At 45.6% G+C, this 25,372-nt stretch overlaps 1 protein-coding gene across 50 annotated transcripts in view; it reads left to right on the top strand.

Annotated features, from left to right (window-relative positions):
• Positions 1–25,372, top strand: part of LOC142912498 (uncharacterized) — a 147,124-nt gene that overhangs the window by 81,253 nt on the left and 40,499 nt on the right. For all 50 annotated transcript variants that reach the window (XM_076060663.1, XM_076060661.1, XM_076060702.1 and 47 more), the window contains 10 exons: positions 729–809; positions 1,092–1,129; positions 3,798–3,876; positions 6,951–7,031; positions 7,314–7,351; positions 9,998–10,076; positions 11,935–11,973; positions 14,526–14,609; positions 14,882–14,919; positions 25,013–25,091. In XM_076060663.1, coding sequence (XP_075916778.1) covers positions 729–809; positions 1,092–1,129; positions 3,798–3,876; positions 6,951–7,031; positions 7,314–7,351; positions 9,998–10,076; positions 11,935–11,973; positions 14,526–14,609; positions 14,882–14,919; positions 25,013–25,091 — 636 coding nt within the window. The remainder of the gene's footprint in view (positions 1–728; positions 810–1,091; positions 1,130–3,797; positions 3,877–6,950; positions 7,032–7,313; positions 7,352–9,997; positions 10,077–11,934; positions 11,974–14,525; positions 14,610–14,881; positions 14,920–25,012; positions 25,092–25,372) is intronic.

Raw genomic sequence — 25,372 nt, 5'->3', positions numbered from 1 at the left:
TTAGGACGATTAGGTGAATTTGTCAGTTGAGAAAGGTTAAATTAATTGGCAAATGATAGTGCCTCTACTGGTGGTCGATCCAGTTCTAATTTAAATCGCCCATTATGGTCAGTTCACCCTTTGATAGAGCAGAAATACACTTTTTGATAATAGTTTCAACCTCTTTATTGCTACCTTTAGAAAGTATATAGCATCACATTAAGAAGTCCTTCTGCTTATTAGTTAAGGATACATTTATCATTAACCCTTCAAGACACCCTTTTACATTGACTGCACTAATCAGAGTGCTTTTAATATTAATTTGAATATAAATGGCTGTCTCGCCTACCTTTATTTTCGCAATCTAGACGGAATTGTAGTTTGCAATTGCAATCTGATAATTTTTGTAACCAGAGAGAGCAGCGTCTCCGTCAGGCAGATGAAATTCGGATCTAGACTGTTCACCTCCTGCTTTGGCTGATAAAGTTTGCATAATCCCTCATATTAACATACGTTAATCTGAATCCTCTTCTATTAATGAAATCAGAAGCAAAAATGTAGTTGTAATATTAGGACCGCGTTGAGGTTCTACACCTTCCATGAAGAGTAAAAGAAAGATGAACAATTTACAGATGGTCGTGGAGGCGCTCATCCATTTGTCGATTGACATAGAGGTCATCTGGGTGCGATTATCTCTTCATTCAAGTCGTGGCAGGGTCATTGTGTGCGGTGTGCTCGCGTTTTTACAGGCAGCCCGCCGTCAACAAGCCAGTGCGCACATGGGTCGACCTGCTCGGAGCCACAGTGGGAGACGAGCATCACTGGAGCAGGTTGGTGGCCACCACCACACCCTGCTGCCTTTTTTTTCCCCGGGGCTGAAGTTTTCTCATGATACAAGCTATTCTTTTAAGACTGAGTAAACATAGGAGAGTCCCAGGACCATTTAAAATATATCCCCAAATTTTAATGGCTATGAGCAGGAATAAAACTCAGACACCTGAGTGTTTAGCACTGTGCACTAACCACGGCACTGCTGCTTGCCCACGTACACATGGATTCCCACACACATGCACACAACCAATGTGATCCTGGTTTCTGATCTTGTTTTGCAGCTCTGAAGAAATCATCCAAGATGGAAAACAACCTGCAAGTGAGCACTGCTCTGGATTGTTTTCCCCATTTACCTGACATTGTATTGCCAAAAGTCAGTTCAGAAAGGACTGCTGTCGTTAAAGATGGCATCAAAAGTACAGTGAGGGAAAAAACTATTTGATCCCCTGCTGATTTTGTACGTTTGCTCACTGACAAAGAAATGATCAGTCTATAATTTTAATGGCAGGTTTATTTGAACAGTGAGAGACAGAATAACAACAACAAAATCCTGAAAATCTCATGTCAAAAATGTTATAAATTGATTTGCATTTTAATGAGGGAAATAAGTATTTTACCCCCTCTCAATCAGAAAGATCCCAGGTGTCTTTTATACAGGTAACGAGCTGAGATTAGGAGCACACTCTTAAAGAGAGTGCTCCTACACCTGTCCACAGAAGCAATCAATCAGATTCCAAACTCTCCACCATGGCGAAGACCAAAGAGCTCTCCAAGGATGTCAGGGACAAGATTGTAGACCTACACAAGGCTGGAATGGGCTACCAGACCATTGCCAAGCAGCTTGGTGAGAAGGTGACAACAGTTGTAGCGATTATTCGCAAATGGAAGACACACAAAAGAACTTTCAGTTTCCCTCGGCCTGGGGATCCATGCAAGATCTCACCTCGAGGAGTTGCAATGATCATGAGAACGGTGAGGAATCAGCCCAGAACTACACGGGAGGATCTTGTCAATGATCTCAAGGCAGCTGAGACCATAGTCACCAAGAAAACAATTGGTAACACACTATGCCATGAAGGACTGAAATCCTGCTTCGCCCGCAAGGTCCCCCTGCTCAAGAAAGCACATATGCATGCCCGTCTGAAGTATACCAATGAACATCTGAATGATTCAGATGACAACTGGGTGAAAGTGTTGTGGTCAGATATGACCAAAATGGAGCTCTTTGGCATCAGCTCAACTCGCCGTGTTTGGAGGAGAAGGAATGCTGCCTATGACCCCAAGAACACAATCCCCACCGTCAAACATGGAGGTGGAAACATGCTTTGGGGGTGTTTTTCTGCTAAGGGGACAGGACAACTTCACCGCATCAAAGGGACGATGGACGGGGCCATGTACCGTCAAATCTTCGGTGAGAACCTCCTTCCCTCAGCTAGGGCATTGAAAATGAGTCGTGGATGGGTATTCCAGCATTACAATGACCCAAAACACACGGCCAAGGCAACAAAGGAGTGGCTCAAGAAGAAGCACATTAATGTCCTGGAGTGGCCTAGCCAGTCTCCAGACCTTAATCCCATAGACAATCTGTGGAGGAAGCTGAAGGTTCGAGTTGCCAAACGTCAGCCTCGAAACCTTAATGACTTGGAGAAGATCTGCAAGAGGAGTGGGACAAAATTCCTCCTGAGATATGTGCAAACCTGGTGGCCAACTACAAGAAACGTCTGACCTCTGTGATTGCCAACAAGGGTTTTGCCACCAAGTACTAAGTCATGTTTTGCAGAGGGGTCAAATACTTATTTCCCTCATTAAAATGCAAGTCATTTTATAACATTTTTGACATCCGTTTTTCTGGATTTTCTTGTTGTTATTCTGTCTGTCACTGTTCAAATAAACCTACCATTCAAATTATAGACTGATCATTTCTTTGTCAGTGGGCAAACGTACAAAATCAGCAGGGGATCAAATATTTTTTTCCCTCACTGTAGCTCTTTGTAGACATGTTCATTGTTCTTTATGCTGTGACAAAATACATGTTAATTGACATCAACAGATACAAGTCAACATCACAGCCAGGATGAGGGTTGCTTTGTACGTGTATGGGTTTCTATGCACCTCCAAACAGGTTTACAGATTTTTATGCAAGGTTATGGGTCCTTAATTTTAGTCTGGTCGCCATGTAGCTATATTGTTTGTTGTCTAATCTGTGCATTACTATTTCAGGTTGTGGTCTCTGTGTATGTCTATGAGTCTTTCTGTAAAGTTTCGTATCTCTTAGTACAGTGTCTTAAATCTGCTTATTTAGTTTTCTGCTCAAGGGCAGGTCCATTGTTCAAGATCTCTCCATCTCAGCTCAATCTACTCCTCCTCTTCCCGTGAATGCTTCTAAGCTTCAGCAAGGGAAATGCAGTCTAGGTGGCTTCCCTTTGCTGAGCTGTATTGCTTGTGTGACACCTTGAAGCATATTTAACCATATCCGTCGAAATCAGAACCAGACCTGAATTAAGAGCGACCTTCCATCATCCCGCCTACCACTGGAAGGCAACTGCATGCAGTTGTAACTGAGTGCAGTTTTAAAATTAAGGCCAATACCATGCTTTCTTCCTGGTTTATATTTCGAGATGGCTTAAACGAGGGCCCACAACCTCACACCACCTGGTCCTTAGCATGTAGGCTGTGCATTGATGTGGCACTCCTCTGAGTTAACCCCTGAGTTAACGCGAATTGTCGACAAATGTATCAAATATCTGTGTTTATCTCCAATTATTGTGGGGATAAATATGGATAAGAGAAGTCACCCATGGTTCCCCCACTAAGTGGTACTTACTTTATATCCTCCAGAGGGGTGATTGATAATACTGAAGATGTGGAGTCAACTCCTGTTGATAATTGCAGTTGAGACCTTCATATTGTGAGTCTGTTGCTCTGATCACAGCAACAGCAGCGAGGAGAATGTGAATAATTTACATTTCTGATCACGGTTATGGCAGGTGAGGAGTCGCTGCAAGGGGTCTTTCGCTTCGCTTGGATCGTGGGATCTTTCCTCCAGCCACCAATCGAAATATGCATGTGAGTGTATGCCATGTTTACTACACATATGCGCCAGTTTGGAACGTTCAGTCTGGCCTGCCTACGATCCATCCTAGGTTCAATTAGGCTGGATTTTGTGAGGAGCTCGCAGATACTTGAGAGATCTGGACACATTCCCATGAACTGAGGAGGCTCGTGAAGGATGCTACTTGGCAGTTGGAGGCAGTCGTTCTCCAACAACACCAGAAAGTAGAGGAGCAATGCTCACAACAACGTGCAAAGAGCCGAGTAGCTAAATTACAATAAGTTGGCAGAGTGGGGAGCACAGGTGGTGCGACTGCCAGTCAGTCAACCCATAGCAACTGGGTCTGTCCTTTGAATTCCGGTCAGCGAGCTTTAGACACTTCACGTCCTGGCACAAGTGCTGTGGTGACATCACCATCACTTAGTGGTTTGTGCCGGAGCGTCTCCTGAGTGTGCTTGACACTGTACATGTAGTCATTGGTTAACAAGACAGATGCATTCTTGAAAATCTTAGTCGGAGGTGAAATCCTATAAGAAATGTCAATAGAGGGGGTTGAGTACCAAGCCTCCAACTCGATCAACAAAGATATTATTTCGGTTAGTGCTTTTAATTGTTGCATTTTTTGCATATATTTTTGGCATGAATAACAGTTAAAAAGGAAATAAATAATGAAGTCATCCTAATGTAGAAAATGCTGTAGTCTGTGCTTGTGAGCTGTAATGGGTGGAGTGGAGACAAAGAGAAAACTTAAGAACCGAAAGTGGATATGTTCAGAACGTGTGTATTTCACCAATACCATTTTTTGCTTTTAACAAATTCTAACAATTTGGTCCATAAATAACACATTTAGAATGTTCAACTTTTCATCCCGTAATTATGAATTAAACATTGTGGTCAATTAAATAAGGAAAAAGATCGGAAGAATAACTAACAAAATGATTAACGAATTCTTGGCATTTGAAGCATCACCACCACCACCACTATTTTCACCCTGTGCACAATAAGGTGACTTAGCTCCTGGCGTCCAAGTGGTCACTGTTCTACCATTAGGGGTGATGGTTGCTGTGTATCATCCCAAGTGAGTTATGGAAAATTTGAACTGTGACGTGATCACACATTAATCAGCGGTTTACAACCAACATATCATTTGACATTTAACACACCCACAGTAATAACCAGGGTGGTCTGCAGAATTTGAAACGTGAATCCCCCACTAAGTGATGAACACACTACCGCTGGGCCACGTCACTGATGCATTACCGTGTGTGTGTTTACACCACCGTGTGTGTGCGTACACCGAGTGTGTGTGCGCGCGTACACCCTGTGTGTATGTGTACACCCCGTATGTGTGCGCGCGTACACCCCATGTGTTTGTGCGTACACCCCGTCTGTGTGTTTGTGCGCGTACACCGTGTATGTGTTTGGACGCGTACACCCCGTGTGCGTGTGTGTACACCAGTGTTTCTGTCTGCATACACCCCATGTGTGTACGTGAGCACCGTGTGTGTATGCACCCCGTGTGTGTGTGTACACCACGTGTGTGCCATCTGTTTTTAAACAGCACCCAGTCCCTCTTCGCATCAGCAGGAGATGGGACAGATGCCATTCCCAGCCATTGTCTATTACCTCTGCATATTATTCACGGTTGTGATACCGGTCTCCTTGGATGTCACCACCATGTTTCTGGTTTACTAACTCGGTTCAGTGGTGTGGGAAGCTGTCAAATTAAAGAAGGATACTTTCCGAGCTATTTTTGTAAAAAAATGTCTCTCGACTCAATTGAGAGGTACCGGCTTGCCAATTGGGCAGCAGCGGTAGCAGTCGCTGAAGCGAAAGCATGGGAGGAGTTTGGAGGGGCCATGGAGAGGGACTATCGGTGAGCCTCAAAGATGTTCTGGCATACCATTAGACGCCTTAGGAGAGGTTGACGGGACATGGCCCATGCTATTCTCAGGGTAGCATAATATTGATCTCAACTAAGGAGATAGTTGAGAGGTGGAAGGAACACTTTAAGGACCTCCTCAACCTGGTGGACATGCCCTCCTCTCAGAAGGCAGCCCTAGAAACAGCGGATCTATCATGGCTACTTAAATCGCTGCGGCGGTAGGGGGCCTTCCTAGCGGCAAAGCTGCTGAGGTGGACGAGATTCACCCTGAGTTGTTGAAAGTGCTGGACAGTATAGGTGTGAAAAATGTCTAAGTTGCGTCATGGGTAAATGCTTTTTCAAAGATTGTTTAACAATGCATATAGGTGAAACGTCAGCCCTTTTGAAGATCTAATGCCAATACACCAGTTAGCCAAAATTTGTGTGGTGCATTGGTCAATATTACATCTAAGTCGAGTTATCCACATTTTTTAGGTTAGGACGATTAGGTGAATTTGTCAGTTGAGAAAGGTTAAATTAATTGGCAAATGATAGTGCCTCTACTGGTGGTCGATCCAGTTCTAATTTAAATCGCCCATTATGGTCAGTTCACCCTTTGATAGAGCAGAAATACACTTTTTGATAATAGTTTCAACCTCTTTATTGCTACCTTTAGAAAGTATATAGCATCACATTAAGAAGTCCTTCTGCTTATTAGTTAAGGATACATTTATCATTAACCCTTCAAGACACCCTTTTACATTGACTGCACTAATCAGAGTGCTTTTAATATTAATTTGAATATAAATGGCTGTCTCACCTACCTTTATTTTCGCAATCTAGACGGAATTGTAGTTTGCAATTGCAATCTGATAATTTTTGTAACCAGAGAGAGCAGCGTCTCCGTCAGGCAGATGAAATTCGGATCTAGACTGTTCACCTCCTGCTTTGGCTGATAAAGTTTGCATAATCCCTCATATTAATATACGTTAATCTGAATCCTCTTCTATTAATGAAATCAGAAGCAAAAATGTAGTTGTAATATTAGGACCGCGTTGAGGTTCTACACCTTCCATGAAGAGTAAAGGAAAGATGAACAATTTACAGATGGTCGTGGAGGCGCTCATCCATTTGTCGATTGACATAGAGGTCATCTGGGTGCGATTATCTCTTCATTCAAGTCGTGGCAGGGTCATTGTGTGCGGTGTGCTCGCGTTTTTACAGGCAGCCCGCCGTCAACAAGCCAGTGCGCACATGGGTCGACCTGCTCGGAGCCACAGTGGGAGACGAGCATCACTGGAGCAGGTTGGTGGCCACCACCACACCCTGCTGCCTTTTTTTTCCCCGGGGCTGAAGTTTTCTCATGATACAAGCTATTCTTTTAAGACTGAGTAAACATAGGAGAGTCCCAGGACCATTTAAAATATATCCCCAAATTTTAATGGCTATGAGCAGGAATAAAACTCAGACACCTGAGTGTTTAGCACTGTGCACTAACCACGGCACTGCTGCTTGCCCACGTACACATGGATTCCCACACACATGCACACAACCAATGTGATCCTGGTTTCTGATCTTGTTTTGCAGCTCTGAAGAAATCATCCAAGATGGAAAACAACCTGCAAGTGAGCACTGCTCTGGATTGTTTTCCCCATTTACCTGACATTGTATTGCCAAAAGTCAGTTCAGAAAGGACTGCTGTCATTAAAGATGGCATCAAAAGTACAGTGAGGGAAAAAACTATTTGATCCCCTGCTGATTTTGTACGTTTGCTCACTGACAAAGAAATGATCAGTCTATAATTTTAATGGCAGGTTTATTTGAACAGTGAGAGACAGAATAACAACAACAAAATCCTGAAAATCTCATGTCAAAAATGTTATAAATTGATTTGCATTTTAATGAGGGAAATAAGTATTTTACCCCCTCTCAATCAGAAAGATCCCAGGTGTCTTTTATACAGGTAACGAGCTGAGATTAGGAGCACACTCTTAAAGAGAGTGCTCCTACACCTGTCCACAGAAGCAATCAATCAGATTCCAAACTCTCCACCATGGCGAAGACCAAAGAGCTCAACAAGGATGTCAGGGACAAGATTGTAGACCTACACAAGGCTGGAATGGGCTACCAGACCATTGCCAAGCAGCTTGGTGAGAAGGTGACAACAGTTGTAGCGATTATTCGCAAATGGAAGACACACAAAAGAACTTTCAGTTTCCCTCGGCCTGGGGATCCATGCAAGATCTCACCTCGTGGAGTTGCAATGATCATGAGAACGGTGAGGAATCAGCCCAGAACTACACGGGAGGATCTTGTCAATGATCTCAAGGCAGCTGAGACCATAGTCACCAAGAAAACAATTGGTAACACACTATGCCATGAAGGACTGAAATCCTGCTTCGCCCGCAAGGTCCCCCTGCTCAAGAAAGCACATATGCATGCCCGTCTGAAGTATACCAATGAACATCTGAATGATTCAGATGACAACTGGGTGAAAGTGTTGTGGTCAGATATGACCAAAATGGAGCTCTTTGGCATCAGCTCAACTCGCCGTGTTTGGAGGAGAAGGAATGCTGCCTATGACCCCAAGAACACAATCCCCACCGTCAAACATGGAGGTGGAAACATGCTTTGGGGGTGTTTTTCTGCTAAGGGGACAGGACAACTTCACCGCATCAAAGGGACGATGGACGGGGCCATGTACCGTCAAATCTTCGGTGAGAACCTCCTTCCCTCAGCTAGGGCATTGAAAATGAGTCGTGGATGGGTATTCCAGCATTACAATGACCCAAAACACACGGCCAAGGCAACAAAGGAGTGGCTCAAGAAGAAGCACATTAATGTCCTGGAGTGGCCTAGCCAGTCTCCAGACCTTAATCCCATAGACAATCTGTGGAGGAAGCTGAAGGTTCGAGTTGCCAAACGTCAGCCTCGAAACCTTAATGACTTGGAGAAGATCTGCAAGAGGAGTGGGACAAAATTCCTCCTGAGATATGTGCAAACCTGGTGGCCAATTACAAGAAACGTCTGACCTCTGTGATTGCCAACAAGGGTTTTGCCACCAAGTACTAAGTCATGTTTTGCAGAGGGGTCAAATACTTATTTCGCTCATTAAAATGCAAGTCATTTTATAACATTTTTGACATCCGTTTTTCTGGATTTTCTTGTTGTTATTCTGTCTGTCACTGTTCAAATAAACCTACCATTCAAATTATAGACTGATCATTTCTTTGTCAGTGGGCAAACGTACAAAATCAGCAGGGGATCAAATATTTTTTTCCCTCACTGTAGCTCTTTGTAGACATGTTCATTGTTCTTTATGCTGTGACAAAATACATGTTAATTGACATCAACAGATACAGGTCAACATCACAGCCAGGATGAGGGTTGCTTTGTACGTGTATGGGTTTCTATGCACCTCCAAACAGGTTTACAGATTTTTATGCAAGGTTATGGGTCCTTAATTTTAGTCTGGTCGCCATGTAGCTATATTGTTTGTTGTCTAATCTGTGCATTACTATTTCAGGTTGTGGTCTCTGTGTATGTCTATGAGTCTTTCTGTAAAGTTTCGTATCTCTTAGTACAGTGTCTTAAATCTGCTTATTTAGTTTTCTGCTCAAGGGCAGGTCCATTGTTCAAGATCTCTCCATCTCAGCTCAATCTACTCCTCCTCTTCCCCTGAATGCTTCTAAGCTTCAGCAAGGGGAATGCAGTCTAGGTGGCTTCCCTTTGCTGAGCTGTATTGCTTGTGTGACACCTTGAAGCATATTTAACCATATCCGTCGAAATCAGAACCAGACCTGAATTAAGAGCGACCTTCCATCATCCCGCCTACCACTGGAAGGCAACTGCATGCAGTTGTAACTGAGTGCAGTTTTAAAATTAAGGCCAATACCATGCTTTCCTCCTGGTTTATATTTCGAGATGGCTTAAACGAGGGCCCACAACCTCACACCACCTGGTCCCTAGCATGTAGGCTGTGCATTGATGTGGCACTCCTCTGAGTTAACCCCTGAATTAACGCGAATTGTCGACAAATGTATCAAATATCTGTGTTTATCTCCAATTATTGTGGGGATAAATATGGATAAGAGAAGTCACCCATGGTTCCCCCACTACGTGGTACTTACTTTATATCCTCCAGAGGGGTGATTGATAATACTGAAGATATGGAATCAACTCCTGTTGATAATTGTGAGTCTAGCTCTGATCACAGCAACAGCAGTGAGTAGAATGTGAATAATTTACATTTCTAATCACGGTTATCGTAGGTGAGGAGTCGCTGCAAGCGGACTTTTGCTTCCCTTGGATCGTGGGATCTTTCCTCCAGCCACCAAACGAAATATGCATGTGAGTGTATGCCATGTTTTCTACACATCTGCGCCAGTTTGAAACGTTCAGTCTGGCCTGCCTACGATCCATCCTAGGTTCAACCAGGCTGGATTTTGTGAGGAGCTCGCAGATACTTGAGAAATCTGGACACATTCCCATGAACTGAGGAGGCTCGTGAAGGATGCTACTTGGCAGTTGGAGGCAGTCGTTCTCCAACAACACCAGAAAGTAGAGGAGCAATGCTCACTACAACGTGCAAAAAGCCGAGTAGCTAAACTACAATAAGCTGGCAGTGGGGAGCACTCTGCCAACTTATTGAATTATACAATGTGTTACTATACACTACCGAATATGTTTGTATATGTGGATGGCCATCCACATATACAAACACAAAGTAGTAGTGTAACACAGGGTAGTGTATAGTAACGCATTGTATAATTCAAGGGTGGGGTTTGTCTATGGCAGTGTATATTACGGTGTATAGTCATGTAATGTAGAAAAAAGTTTAGTTGGAGACATATCAATATAATGCATAATGTTAGAGCTTACATTGGGCTGTGTATACGATATTATACAATGTAGTTTAGAGTGGAAGGTATACCATTGTAATGTATAGTAGTCTAGTTTATAATATAGTTGTAACGCAACACAGGACAGAGCAGCGCATCGTGGCTGTTTCTCCCCCCTCCTCCGTTCCGAACATAGATGGACTCGTCCGTCTGAACAAAGCTCGTCGCTTTCCATGGTGCTAACGTTGAAAAAACCGCCACCTTTTTTTCGACATAGAATTGTAATGTATAACGACTTATTGTTAGTAGCTCAGCTGGTTGGAGAGTATATTGAGTTTATTGATAACATTGATGTAGTTTATAATTTAGTTTTTTTATCAGTTTGCTATATGTTTTTCATTATATAGTGTAGTGTATACCCAGCTACTTTATGTTAATAGCTCAACTTATTGAAGAATATATTAAGTACATTTATTATATTGATGTAGTTTATACTTAGTTTTTTCACATCGGCTTATTGTATGATAGTTGGGTAGTTGCAGTTCTTTAACGTCAATATACTAAATGCCTCTGTTGATATGTAAACTGTGACTTTAACATAGCTACTTCCGTGACCAGTTACATGCTAATCCCTCACATTAACATGCTAATCTCCCAGTTATATGCTAATTTCTGACTTTAACACCCTGCTAACCCAACACTTTAACACAGCTATTTTAATGCTAAATTCTTCTATTGATATGTAAACTCCTTTGTCAAGGCGCTCTGGTCATCCCACCCAGCTTAAAAGACGCTGCGAAGCTTAAACGGTGTTCATTGAAGCGCTGTCATCCCGACAGTTCTGTTCCTTCACCTGAAGAAGGCTACTTGTGTTGTGGCCGAAACATCGTGAGAATTTTATTTTATTATGTTTTATTTTTATTATTTTATTTCCATTCTACGTGACTTTACCGAAAGAACCAAGAAGATGAATCCCTGCAGTCACGAATGCTTTAAATTGAAATTTAATTCTTGGCACTTGAAGCATTACCACCACCACCACCACGCTTTTCACCCTCGCCACTCATTATGAATGCACTATTTAGAATATTAACTTAAATGCAAAGGTATAGATTTGCGAGAAAGAACGCGCACACGTCTGAGCTAGTACGAGGTGGAACAAAGACCGTGTGGGTGGCTCGTTGCTGCTGCTGCTCCTGATGCTGGTTTTGTACTGTACGCGGGAACGTGGCGGAAAATGTAGCGAATTCCACGGAGGGGCTCTGTCCCTACTTTGTAAATCGTTTGAAAACGGAGTCGTGTTAATCGTGGACTACCTGTACATGCGTTTGTGTGAACGTTCATGGTAACGGATTGTTTTTTGATAGGGAGCCGTTTGTGCTGATGTCTCTACAAGCAGAAAACATGTAAGTGACTCGCCCCGCATCTCATCTCACATTATATAGGACAGCGCCAGTGGCAGCTGACCCTGTGCACAATAAGATGACTCAGCTCCTGGCCTGAAAGTGGTCATTGTTCTACCGGTAGGTGTGGTGGTTACTCTGTAATCCCAATGGAGTAACTCTTATGGATTTGATCGAATTTGAAAAATTTCAACCGTGACACGAAACACACAATGGCCAGCACTTTACAAACAACATTAGGGAATCTTTAACATCCACTGTGAAGCACATGCCAGGTATTTTAAGTCTAACACACACAGTAATAACCAGGCGGCCTGCAGTATTCCAACTGCGAATTCCCCACGAAGCGGTGAACACACTACTACTGAACTGCAGCACTGCCCCCAATACTCTGTGTGTGTGTACACCCCATGTGTGCGTATACCCCGGGTGTGTGTTTGCGTGCACAACCCGTGCGTGTGTGCGCGCACAACCCGTGCGTGTGTGCACGTACACCCCGTGTGTGTGCCCGCGTACACCCTGTGTGTGTGTGCGCCAGGGACGTGCGGTCAGGGGAGACAGAGCCTCACCTGTCATACTCCAATGAAAATAGCTGTTACGAAAAGTAAAAAAAAGAATAAAAGAAAATACATTTTAAGATTTTTCCACTGATTTGTGTTATAAATGTCATTTCTGTACGAGTCCAATCATAGTCAAAATCGCCAAATTGCTGCAAATACAGGAAGAGACGAGAGGTGAGGCAGCGACGAGCTCAGCCTCCCCTCTGATTGCGCAACTTCTCAGTAACTGGATGGAGCGCGGGCAATAAACGCGTGCCTGTTACTATCTCAGTATGTCACCAATATAAAGTTTGTAGACCCCTTCATTTCATGTCCTCGCCTTCCATACTCCAGGTAACTTATTTCATGTATGCGTATAAAGATATTTAGGATCGCTGGTCTCGTCATGAAACTGCAATGAAAAGCGCCAGGGGAGGCAGCGATCACATCTGCCTCACTCCGTGAGGCCACGCCTCCCTCAGTGTGTGAATCTGGCTCTGACACTAGCCAGTGCCTCCCTAGCCATTGACCTCACCGCACATCACTGGTGTGCGCGTGTACACCTCGTGTGTGTGCACACTTCGTATGTGTGTGTGCGCGTACACCCATGTGTGAGCTCGTACACCCCGTGTCTGCGCATGTACACCCCGTGTGTGTGTGTGCACGCGTACAGCCCGTGTGTGTGTGTTTGTGCGCGTACACCCCGTGTGTGCCGTCTATGTTTAAACAGCAGCTGCACGAGCCACTATCCTGAACCTAGCACGAGGTGGAACAAAGACCGAATGGGTGGCTTGCTGCTGCTTATGCTCCAGGGGAGGTCATGGACATTGAGTCCGAGTGGACAATGTTCAGGACCTCGATTGTCGATGCAGCTGCGGAAATCTCTGATCTAAAGGCAGTTGGTACCTGTCATGGCAGCATCCCTAGGACCTGCTCGTGGAAACAAGTCGTGCGGGAAGCAGTCAATTTTAAGAAGGATACTTTCCGAGCTATGCTTGTAGAAAATGGTCTCCCGACTCAATTGCGAGGTACCGGCTTGCCAAGAGGGCGGCAGCGGTAGTGGTCGCTGAAATGAAAGCCCAAGCATGGGAGGAGTTTGGAGAGGCCTTGGAGAGGGACTATCGGTCAGCCTCAAAGATGTTCTTGCATACCATCCTACGCCTTAGGAGAGGTTGACGAGACATGGCCCTGGCTATTCTCAGTAATAGCGTAACATTGAACTCAACTAAGGAGATTGTTGAGAGGTAGATGGAACACTTTAAGGACCTCCTCAACCTGGTGGACATGCCCTCCTCTCAGAAGGCAGCCTTAGAAACAGCGGGTCTATCTCCATGTTTTTATGTTAGGACGAGTAGGTGAATTTATAAGTTGAGAAAGGTCAAATTCATTGGCAAATGAAAGGGCCTCTACTAGCGGGTCGATCCTGCTGTTATGGAGTGACTCATGCAGCCAGCTATGGCTGCAAAGTTTGGTCGTACATGTTATGTATATCGTTTATTGTTAAATTTGAATCACAGTTCCTATTATCACTGTTACATTGTTTTTATAACTTTATTTTGGTGATTTTGAAGACGTTTTGGTTTAGCCATGTTTGTTGGAGTACAGAGTTAGCCTGATAACTTTAATCTAAATTGCCTTATGGTTGTTATTGTTTGACTTGCATCCCATTGGAATTCTTGCACACAGCGTTGAAATACGGTGTTTTTTCTGGAAGACTTTGCTGTTTTTTCCTGGATTTTTCTGTTGCGTGTAATCACTTTAAGATGTTTCTTGTTCATGTTTTTGTTTGTTGCGGTTGCACCCGAGTCAATAGCCACCATGGCTCCACAGGGTTATACCTAATAAATGAAATTAAATTAAAAAAACTGATGAAGAGCAAAATAAAGATTAACAATTTACAGATGGTCGTGGAGGCGCTTGTCTGGCTTTGGATTGACGTAGAGGTCATCTGGGTGGGGGTATCTCTTCATTCAAGTTATGGCAGGGTCATCGTGTGCGGTGTGCTCGCTTTTACAGGCAGCACACCGTCGACAAGCCAGTGCACGCATGGCTCGACCTGCTCGGAGCCACAGTGGGAGGATACGAGTGTCACTGGAGCAGGTTGGTGGCCAACACCACACCCAGCCACCTTTGTTTCGCCGGGGCTGAAGTTTTCTCATACTATCTATTCTTTTAAGGTAGAGTCAACATAGGAGAGTGCCAGGACCGGTTAAAATATATTAACAAATATTAATGACCATGAGCAGGAATAAATCTCACGACAACTGGATGTTTAACGCTGTGCACTCACCACTGCACTGCTGCTGTACACATGGATTCCCACACACATGCACACAACCAATGTGATTCTGGTTTCTGAACTTGTTTTGCAGCTCTGAAGAAATCATCAACGTTGAAAAACAACCTGCAAGTGAGCACTGCTCTGGATTGTTTTCCCCATTCACCTGACATTGTATTGCCAAAAGTCAGTTGAGAAAGGACCGCTGTAGTCAAAGTAGCTCTTTGTAGACCTGTTCATTGTTTTTTTTATTTAAAGCTTTCATGACTGCAGGTATTCATCTTCTTGGTTCCTTCAGTAAAGTCACGTAGAAGGGAAATAGTAAAATAATAAAAATAAAACAATAAAATAAATTTATTACGCCGTTTCGGCCACAACACAAGTAGCCGTCCTCAGGTGAACAGAACTGTCGGAAAGATAGCGCTCCAATGAACACTGCTAAGCTTATTCATATTCTTAGCTCTTTCGGTAAAGTCACGTTGAAGGGAAACAATAAAATAATAATATATATAAAACAATAAAAAAAATTATCACGACGTTTCGACCATAACATCATCAGGTGTGAAAAGCAACGGCAAGAAACATTTGAAAGCAGTGGTGGTTTGCATTTATTTATTTTTAAACGGTGTTTTATTTATTTATTTTTTAAAAACGTTTGCGCCACGAGCAGCGATTTGACAGTTTGTTTAGAAGGACGAGTCCATCTATGTTCTAAAAAGAGGAGGGGGGAGGCGAAAAATTTATGTATGCTGTCTGAAAGCCACCGTAAGCGTCAACAATCAATTAAGACCTGAAATGGTTTATCAAATCCTTCCAATGATTGCTAAGCCAGAATCCATCTTCTCGGTTGAAATTGTCTCTGTGCTTGTATATGTGGATAGCCTCATGAACGAATCTCTCATGGTAGCCAGATGGCTTACAAAGAACCTCTGTCTTGGAGAGGTCAATGTCATGTGAGCCTACTGAATTATAACAATGATCTTCCACGGCTGAGGTGTTGGCAGCATATTTAAAGCTGAATGGGAGGAGCAGAGCGCCTTGACAAAGGAGTTTACATATCAACAGAAGAATTTAGCATTGATGTAGCTGTGTTAATGTGAGAGATTAGTAGAATGTTAAAGTCAAAAATGAGCATGTAACTTGGAGATTAGCATGATGTTTACGTGAGGAATTAGCATGTAACTGGTCACGGAAGTAGCTATGTTAAAGTCAAAGTTTACATATCAATAGAGGCATTTAGTATATTGACGCTAAAGAACTGCAACTACCCAACTATCATACAATAAACCGATGTGAAAGAACTAAATATAAAATACATCAATATAATCAATGTATATTTTTATTATTTTATTGTTTCCTTTCTACATGACTTTACCGAAAGAACCAAGAATATATAATCAATGTACTCAATATATTCTCCACTAAGCTGAGCTACTAACAATAAGTCATACATTACACTTCTATGTCGCAACAATTATTATAATATACCTCCAACTAATATTTTTATTATAAACAACCATAGACAGACCCCAACATTGAATTATACACTGCGTTACTATACACTACCCTATACCTTATATTATAATAATATTAGACTTGTAATATTACACTATGTATTATTTTACCAACCCTACTGTATACCACACTGCTGTATATTCACTATACAATTACGATACTATATATTACCAAATAAATTATATTAAACATTACACTGAAAGGTACTAAGAGATAAGGAGGATGTTAAGGTGAGAAATTAGCATGTAACTGGGAGATTAGCATGATGCTAATTGTGAGGAATTAGCATGTAACTGGTCACAGAAGTGGCTATGTTAAAGTCAGAGTTTTCATATCAACAGAGGCATTTATTATATTGACGCTAAAGAACTGCAACTACCCAACTATCATAAAATAAACCGATGTGAAATAACTAAATATTAACTACATCAATATTATCAATGTACTCAATTTATTCTCCAATAAGTTGAGCTATTAACATTATGTAACTGGGTATAGACTACACTATATAATTACTACCATATAGTGAACCGATACAAAATTAAAATATAAACTACATCAATATCAATATACTCAATATAGTCTTCAATAAGCTGAGCTACGAACAATAAGTCATTATACATTACACTTCTATGTCGCAAAAGTTCTCATAATATGCCTCCAACTAATCTTTTTTCTTACATCTCACGACTATACCCCATATTATAAACTGCCATAGACAGACCCCAATATTGAATTATACACTGCGTTACTTTACACTACCCTATACTTTAGACTATAATAATATTAGACTTGTAATATTACACTATTATTCTACCAACCCTACTGTGTACCACACTGCTGTATATTCACTCTACAATTACGAAACTATATATTACCTTATAAATTATATTACACATTACACTGTTATACTATTTATTATTATACAATATGCTATAAACCATACCATTGGCCGTCGCATGAAAGATACTAAGAGGCAATGCCAGCGAATGGACTGCGTTCTGAAAGTCACCGTAAAACACAATCAAGAACCGAAATGGTTTATCACATCTTTCCAATGATTACTGAGCCAGAATCCATCTTCTCGGTGGAAATTGTCTCTCTGTATATGTGGATGGCCTCATGAACGAATCTCTCATGGTAGCCGGATGGCTTGCAGAGAACCTCTGTCTTGGAGAAGTCAATGTCATGTGAGCCCACTGAATTATAACAGTGATCTGCCACGGCTGAGGTGTTCGTCCTATCGTGTTTCAAGTCTGCTTTATGTTCACGGATGCGGTCCGAGACATGTCGTTTGGTTTCTCCAATATAACTGCTACCACAGAGGCAACTTAGTTTGTAGACAACCGGGTACTGTATGTCTGGAACCACATCTTTTACAGACGGGACCAGATCACGGATTTGATGTACTGTGTTGAATCGGACCTGGATCTTGTGTTTATTCAGGATTTTTGAGATATTTTTTGTGACCCCCGCAATGTAGGTTAAGGTGATGGTTTTCAATGGCTCCGGCACTCATACACCCCAGAGAGGTTACTTGCGGTCTTGGCACTCTGGTTGACCTGAGAGGACACGTGACCAGTTAAATCTACAAAGGGGCCCCGAGTGGGGGCTAGGGGTGGTCATGTGACTGGGACCCAGATTCTTCCTGAGGATTCTAAAAGGTGGTCATGGCCAAGGGCAGAGCCGGCCACGCCACAAAGAATATAAGCTGGCTCCCGAGAGGGTCCGGGGTTGTTGTTCATCCTGGAAGAAACCTTCATCTATGTTCTCCGTTCAACAAGTCTCCAACACGTGGACCCGGACCGAAGCTGTTAGTCCCAGTCCGTAGTAGCATTTACGTTGTAACTAGTGTAGTTAGCCTGGTGGTCACCACCATAGGTTGTTATTCTTTTCAGGGGACGTTACCCCGTGTGTTGGAGTTGAATACATATTTTGCCTCCAAATCTCCGTCTGCGACTCAGTTGAACTCACTACAACTGGTGTCGGAAGTGGCTAAACGTTATTTTGTCAGTATGATAGGCTGAGTTAGGTTATGCCTGCGTGACGCAGACTACATACCAGGACGTTGTCGGATGACGTGGACGATAAAGGCATTATTCCTAAGACAGACCCGGGGATGGCAATCGCGGAGAAAGGGAGTGAGGCACCGTCGGCGGAGCATCGCGACGACCATCTCAGCGACAGCTCACCGCTGTTGGAGGCTGTGGCTGAGATGGTCGCGGAGTTCAACCGCGAAGAGCCAGCAGTGGAGGAGAGAGCACCGGAGCTGCGCGGGGTCGAGCATCCTATCGCTATTTCCCGCCAGCAGGAAAGCTCCATGGCGCAGCCCGCACATGCAGCCACCATTTTGTTTGTGGAGCGCGGCGGAGAGCCCGCCAAATCTGAGACTGCGCCGAGTTCACCTGTTGAGATTTCATCCCTCAGGCAACGACTACCCTTCGTTAAGGAATTTTCAGCCGCCGGAGGAGACTGGGGGGTTGCCTTCAAGCCCCGGTTCTAGACCAACTGCGACTTGGTGGGGTGGATGGAGGCAAAGGCATTGAGAGCGCTGCCCACCGCGCTTGACGACGAATCCTTGGCAGCATTTATCACCAGCCCGCCGTTGGAGAGGGCCATGCTACAACAAGCCTTTGCTCAAATGGCAACAATCTACGAACCGCCGTTGAACGTTCGCCATAAGTTCGCTGCGCGGAAGAGGGGGGAGGCCGAGATGCCCCTCGCATTCCGTAACACAATATTGGCACTAGTAAAGGCTGCTTCTCGAAGATGGACCACGATGGAGTCGACTCGCTAGTCCTCGAGAGATTGTTGACTTTGGCAAAGGACCTCAACATCGTCCTGTCAACCGTCGACGAAGACGACTTGTCTTCTCTCAAGGTTGCAAGATGCATCCAGGCGCACCTGCTCTTGCAACGACATAAGGAGTTGGCGGCGTGTTCCGCGCCTCGTGAGGCGCGTGATACACTCGAAGATGAGGAGCCCTTCCAAGCCTGCGCTTTGGCCCAAGGCGAAAGCTGGCGGGGGGAAGGCATGGCGCGATGGGATGAACAACTTCGACGGCTCCTCGGGCTGCTGCGACGACGCCTCCCCGGACAACCGCCGTCATCCGCCCGACCGTCCTCCACTCTACTATACCCGAAGGAGAGTCGCGACACATTACACACTCGGCCCCTGAATCCACCTCACTCATCGCGTTCGGTCGGTTTTCGTTCCTGCTGTATGTCGGGGCGTGAGGGTTCAGTTTTTGCTCAGGCTCACTGGCCGCTCCGACCGGGTCAGTGGTTGGAGTTGGCCAATAGGGTGGTTGCCGCGGCCGCAGGTTCATGATGGGAGGGGTTGAAATCAGAATGCTCATCGATACTGGTGCGTCCGCGACTATCATTTCCGAGTAAATTTTTTTACATTTTGCCCCCTAAATGTCATACCCTATGTCCCGTCGGGGTTCTGTGCTTTGCCGAAAATGGCGGCTCATTTGGCATCATTGTGAAAATAACAGCAGAGGTGTGTATTGGAGATTTCAATATGACGGGACCAGTTATTGTATCAACGTCCCTTGCTGTTCCTTGCTTTCTCGGGACTGACTTCTTGGGGAAGATGCCCCTGAAAATGTATATTGATCAAGGTTGCCTTGAGTTACCATCAATTGTGCATGGCCAACGCTACTGTACAGGCGCTTGCGAGTAGGACCGTAAAGATTCCCCCCGGCGCGCAAATGTTGGTTCCCTTACGATTGCGGAAGCTGCTAGACCAGGAGGCGATTGCGGGAGGAATCCTCCTAGGATCCTCAAACAAAGCCATTCGTGGGTTGACGTTGGTGGGGGCCCTGACTCTGGTATCCAATGACCAAGAAAATTCTGAATTGTCCGAGTCCCAGAGGGGGGAGTTGAGGGCGCTTTTGCAGGAATTCTCCGGTGTATTTAGCAAGGGCAAATTTGACATCGGCCGCACTATGGTTTTGAGTCACCACATCAATACGGGCAACGCCGCTCCCATCCGGCAGAACCCCTACCGGCTGAGCACTACGGAAAAAGAACACGTACGGCTGGCGATTGATGAAATGTTGGCCACCGATATCTCGCCGTCCACCAGCCCGTGGGGAGCCCCAATTGTTCTTGTTAAAAAGCAGGATGGTAGTTTGCGCATCTGTGTTGACTTCCGTGAGCTTAATAAGATCTCTGTGGCTGACGCGTACTCCCTTCCTCGAATGGAAGGGAGTGACCTCTCCGGATTTAGGCAGTTGCCCCTAGATGAATCCTCTAAGCCCAAGACAGCCTTTTGGCTTCCGATGGGTCTTCATTCTGCTCCGGCTACGTTCCAGCGATTGATGGAACTGGATCTAGCTGGACTTCAGTGGGACTCGTGCTTGATATATGTGGACGTTATCGCCTTTAGCATACATTTAAACAACATCTGGAATGGTTACGTGCTGTATTTCTTAAGATGCTTCCGGCAAACCTCAAATTTAAACCGCAGAATTGTCACCTCCAAAAATCAGTTCGGTATCTTACCCACATAATCAGTAAATTAGGGATAGTGACGAACCCGGACCAACCGCGTGTGTGCGCTCTTGGCCGACCCGCACATCGGTGGGGGAGGTGCGGAGTTTCATTGGTTTTGCATCCTATTACCGCCGTTTTGTTGCCAGGTTCGCCACTATCGCCAAACCTCTCCACGCCTTGACAGCAAAGGGTCAGAAGTTCCATTGGGGGGAGGAGGAGGAGGCCACATTTGTTGCGCTCCGGGATGGTTTGGTAAACGCCCCTCCCTTCCGATACCCCGACTTTTCCTGGCCGTTCGTTCTTGATACCGACGCTAGCAACACCGGAATTGGTGCTATTCTGTCTCAAGTTGTTAATGGCGTGGAGAGTGTTGTAGCATATGGAAGCAGAGTGCTGTCTCCTGCCGAAAAACGGTACTGTATCACACGCCGAGAACTTTTGGCTATTGGTTTTTTTAATGCAACAGTATCACCCCTATGTTTATGGCAGATGCTTTGAGGTGCGCTCTGACCATGCAGCACTACAGTACGCGCTGCGTATTGAACAGCCATCTGGCCAACTTTCACTTTGGTTGGAAGTCCTGCAGGACTATTCCTTTACTGTTTCCTACCGCAAAGGTGCCCGACACACGAACGCTGATGCCCTGTCGCGATTACCAACGAGCGAGTCCTCGGAAGGCGCTGTAAGGCGCCTGCCGAGAACTCGCCCCCTCCCCTTGCGGCGTCGGCCAAGGTTGCCACTTCTGTTGAAGCCGACGGTCCTGAGGCGCGTGACGCCGTTATTGGCTTGGACCATGCAGAGTGGGGACACCTCCAGGTTGAGGACGCTTCCCTGTTTAAGTTATGACGCCGTGTCATGGAGACGGACGGGGTTGGGGATTGCTCATGCATTGGAGGTGGATTGCTCATTCATTGGGACGGAAAGTTGCGCCGTTTCAACATTGTCGTGCCCACTGCCCTACGGGGTAAAATCATTAGGGCAGTGCACGAGCGACTGTTGCACCTGGGTGTGCATAAAATGCTAGCCACACTTAAGCTAGATTTTCTTCTGGCCCGGCATGGCGGAAGATGTCGCTAATGTACTGAAGGGGTGTGTGCAGTGCGTGCGGCGGAAACCCCCGTCTAAATCCTGTTGTCCACCGTTACAATCCATTCAAGTTTCCCGCATAAATGAGCTGGTTGCTCTTGATATCCTTGGTCCATTTCCTACTACCCCTCGCGGGAATAAGTATTTACTGGTGGGTGTCGAATATTTTTCACAGTGGCCGATGGCCTGGCCGCTTCCCAACCAATCGGCGGCGGCCATCATTTCTCGAGGGCTATGTGATGGACAAGGGGGCCCCTGAGCGCCTTCTGATTGATCAGGGTAAAAAAATATATTCTAAATTGCTGCGGGAGGTGTGTGATTTGTTGGGAACAAAGAAAGTACGTACGTCGCACTACCACCCCCAGACAGATGGAATGGTGAAGCGGTTAAACAGGACTCTGACTTCCATGTTGAGTCACCAGGTCAGCGAGTCCCAGCTTAACTGGTACTTGCATGTTCCCGGGGTCTTGGCTGCCTATAGAATGGCCCCTCACATGCCCACCGGCTATTCGCCATTTTTTTATGTGTAATAAGTGGCTCTGACACGGTAAAAACTTTAAGTCGTTTATTAGTAAATCTTCAGTACAACTTGGTTGTCTCTTGTCTCACTCTCACTACGGAATATTCGCCGCCCAGGCGGCTTCGCTGCCCCGCGCCACGTGGCGCTCACCCGCTCGCCGACACGCTGTTGGCTGACGGGGAGCGGCTGAGGGCCTGAAGGTTGAGCCGCCACGTGGCCGATGGGGATGGCGGGGCAGCGGCGACGGGGAGCTCCTCTTGATCTTGAACACCGGCCCCATTACCTTGCTCCGACCCCCGCTTATATGCGCTCCCCGGCGACTAAGCCCCGCCTCTGGCCACGCCCCTCCTGGAACCTTTGGGAATGCTCCAGAGGCTTCCTGGGTGGCTCTGCCCCCTCACCTTTGCTCTAGATATAACCCCTACCACAGATAAACTATAACTGCATAATAAGTAACGCCCCACATAATACAGGAGATGGCGCTTTCATTACATATGTATGGGAGAGAACACGACCCCCCCCCCATTGATGTCCAATTACGGGCCGCGCCAAGCAAGGCTAAATCTCAAATTTTTGAGTCCATGTGCCTCACCCATCAGAGGTTTTTCAGAAGCGCGAGAGGCTTCTAAGGAAAATTCCAATTTGCGGCAATTGGCTAATGAGCGGCTGAGGGGTCTCTGTCCTTCCAGACATGAGTGGGCTCCAGGTGACAGAGCCTGGCTGCACTGTCCCCAGGTACCGGTGGGTACGTCACCCAAATTGTTTAAACCCTGGAGGGGGCCGGTTGATGTGATTCGGGTCGTTCGGCCCCAGTGTGTTCACATCCCACTCGCCTCAAGCCTTTCATCGCACCGCGTGAATTCATATCATCTCCACTACGCAGTGGCCGAGTGTCAGATGTGTCGGACGAGCTTAGGGGTATATCCGCTGAGATTGGTCCTCATGGGAGTCATGTGATCCCGTCCTCAGGCGTCGCGCGTTTAACATCCCCCAAGCCGCCGCCTATGCCGTCTCCTCAAGCTTCGGGAGCGCAAGGCCCATTTGCCCGGCCGACTACTCTTTGCGAGGATCCGCGTTCGACGGGACATTTTCAAATTCCTCCCGTGACCCCCGGGGAGAGTACGCCCACTTCTCCTGGGGTCCCGGCTACAAGGACTCGATCTCAGACTCTTTGGTTTTCGTGATCCCCATACACACTCCCACACCGTCAGTTGGTTGTCGCACTGAGCATGTCGTATTGGTCATTGGCTGAACCTGGCCAATGTAGTGACATCGCTGGATGTCAACATGCTGGGTTTAGTACCAGCCCTAGAGGGACCCGGCAAGCGCTGATGGATAGCGCCTAATGGCATCAAGCTTTGCGTGCAGTGTCAACCCTACAGGACGGTGTGTGAGTGCCGGCGGAGAGATGACCGTTACTTGCGGTCATGCAAGTAACGTCATCCCCAAAGGGTCCCCGAGTGGGGACTAGGGCTGGTCACGTGATTGGGACCCATATCCTTCCCGAGGATTCTAGAAGGTGGTCGTGGCCAAGGGCGGAGCCGGCCATGCCGCAGAGAATATTAGCCAGCTCCCGAGAGGGACCGGGGTTGTTGTTCATCGTGGAAGAAACCTTTGTCTGCGTTCTCCATTCAACGAACCTCCAACACGTAGACCCAGACCCAAGCAGTTTGGTCCCGGTCTGTAGGAGCAGTTAAGTTGTAACTAGCGTAGTTAGCCTGGTGGTCACCACCATAGGTTATTTTGTTAAGGGGAAGTTATCTCATGTGTTGGAGTTGAATGTGTTGCCTCCAAGTCTATGTCTACGGCTCAGTTGAACCCACTACACATGTCTGAAATCTACGTATTGAGTTATCTGCTCAAGGGAGGTCCCTTGTTCAAGATCTCTCCATCACAGCTCAATCAACTCCCCCTCTTCCCCTGAATGCTTCTAAGCTGCAGCAAGGGAAGTGCGGTCTAGGTGGCTTCCCCTTGCTGAGCAGTATTGCTCGTGTGACACCATGGCATCACGCAGCTCTACGTCATGCCCTTGAAGCGTATTTAACCATATTTGTCTAAATAAGAACCAGAACTGAATTAAGAGGCGACCTTCCATCGTCCCGCCTACCATTGGAATGCAACTGCATTGCCTGCAGTTGTAACTGAGTGCAGTTTTAAAATGAAGGTCCATACCACGTTTTCTACCTGGTTTATATTCGAGATCGCCCAAATGAGGTCCCACAACCTCACACCACCTGGTCCACAGCATGTTGTCTGTGCATTTATGTGTCACTCCTCTGAGGTCACCCCTGAATTAACATGAATTGTTAACAAATGAATTAACGTGAATTGTTGACAAATGAATAAACGTGAATTGTTGACAAATGTGTTTATCTCCTTTTATTGTGAGGATAAATATGGATAAGAGAAGTCACCCATAGTGCCCCCACGAAGTGGTACTTTATAATCTCCAGAGGGATGATTGACAATACTGAAGATGTAGAGTCAACTCCTGTTGATAATTGCAGTTTAGCCATTCATATTGTGAGTCTGTAGCTCTGATCACAGCAACAGCAGCGAGGAGAATGTGAATAAATTACTTTTCTGATCTCGGTTACCGCAGGAGAGGAGTCGCTGCAAGGGGACTCTTGCATCCCTGGGAACGTGGGATCTGCGCTCCAGCCACCAAACGAAATATGCATGTGAGTGTATGTGCATGCTTACTACACATCGGCGCTAGTTTTAAACGTTCAGGCTGGCCTGCCTTCGAGCCATCATGGGTTTAACAAGGCCAGAAACTTGAGAGATCTGGACACATTCCCATGATTCGAGGATGCTCGTGAAGGACGCAGTCGGTCTCCAACAACACCAGAGGGTTGAGGAGCAAAGCTCACAACAACGTGCAAAGTGCCGAGTAGCTAAAATACAATAAGTTGGCACAGTGGTCTGACTGCCAGTCAGTCAACCCATGGCAACTGGGTCT

The sequence above is a fragment of the Petromyzon marinus genome, chromosome 5, assembly GCF_048934315.1.
Source record: "Petromyzon marinus isolate PM22_M1 ecotype Great Lakes invasive population chromosome 5, UKy_Petmar_22M1.pri1.0, whole genome shotgun sequence".
Classification (NCBI taxonomy): Eukaryota; Metazoa; Chordata; class Hyperoartia; order Petromyzontiformes; family Petromyzontidae; genus Petromyzon; species Petromyzon marinus.
This window is presented reverse-complemented; position numbering and strand designations above follow the sequence as displayed.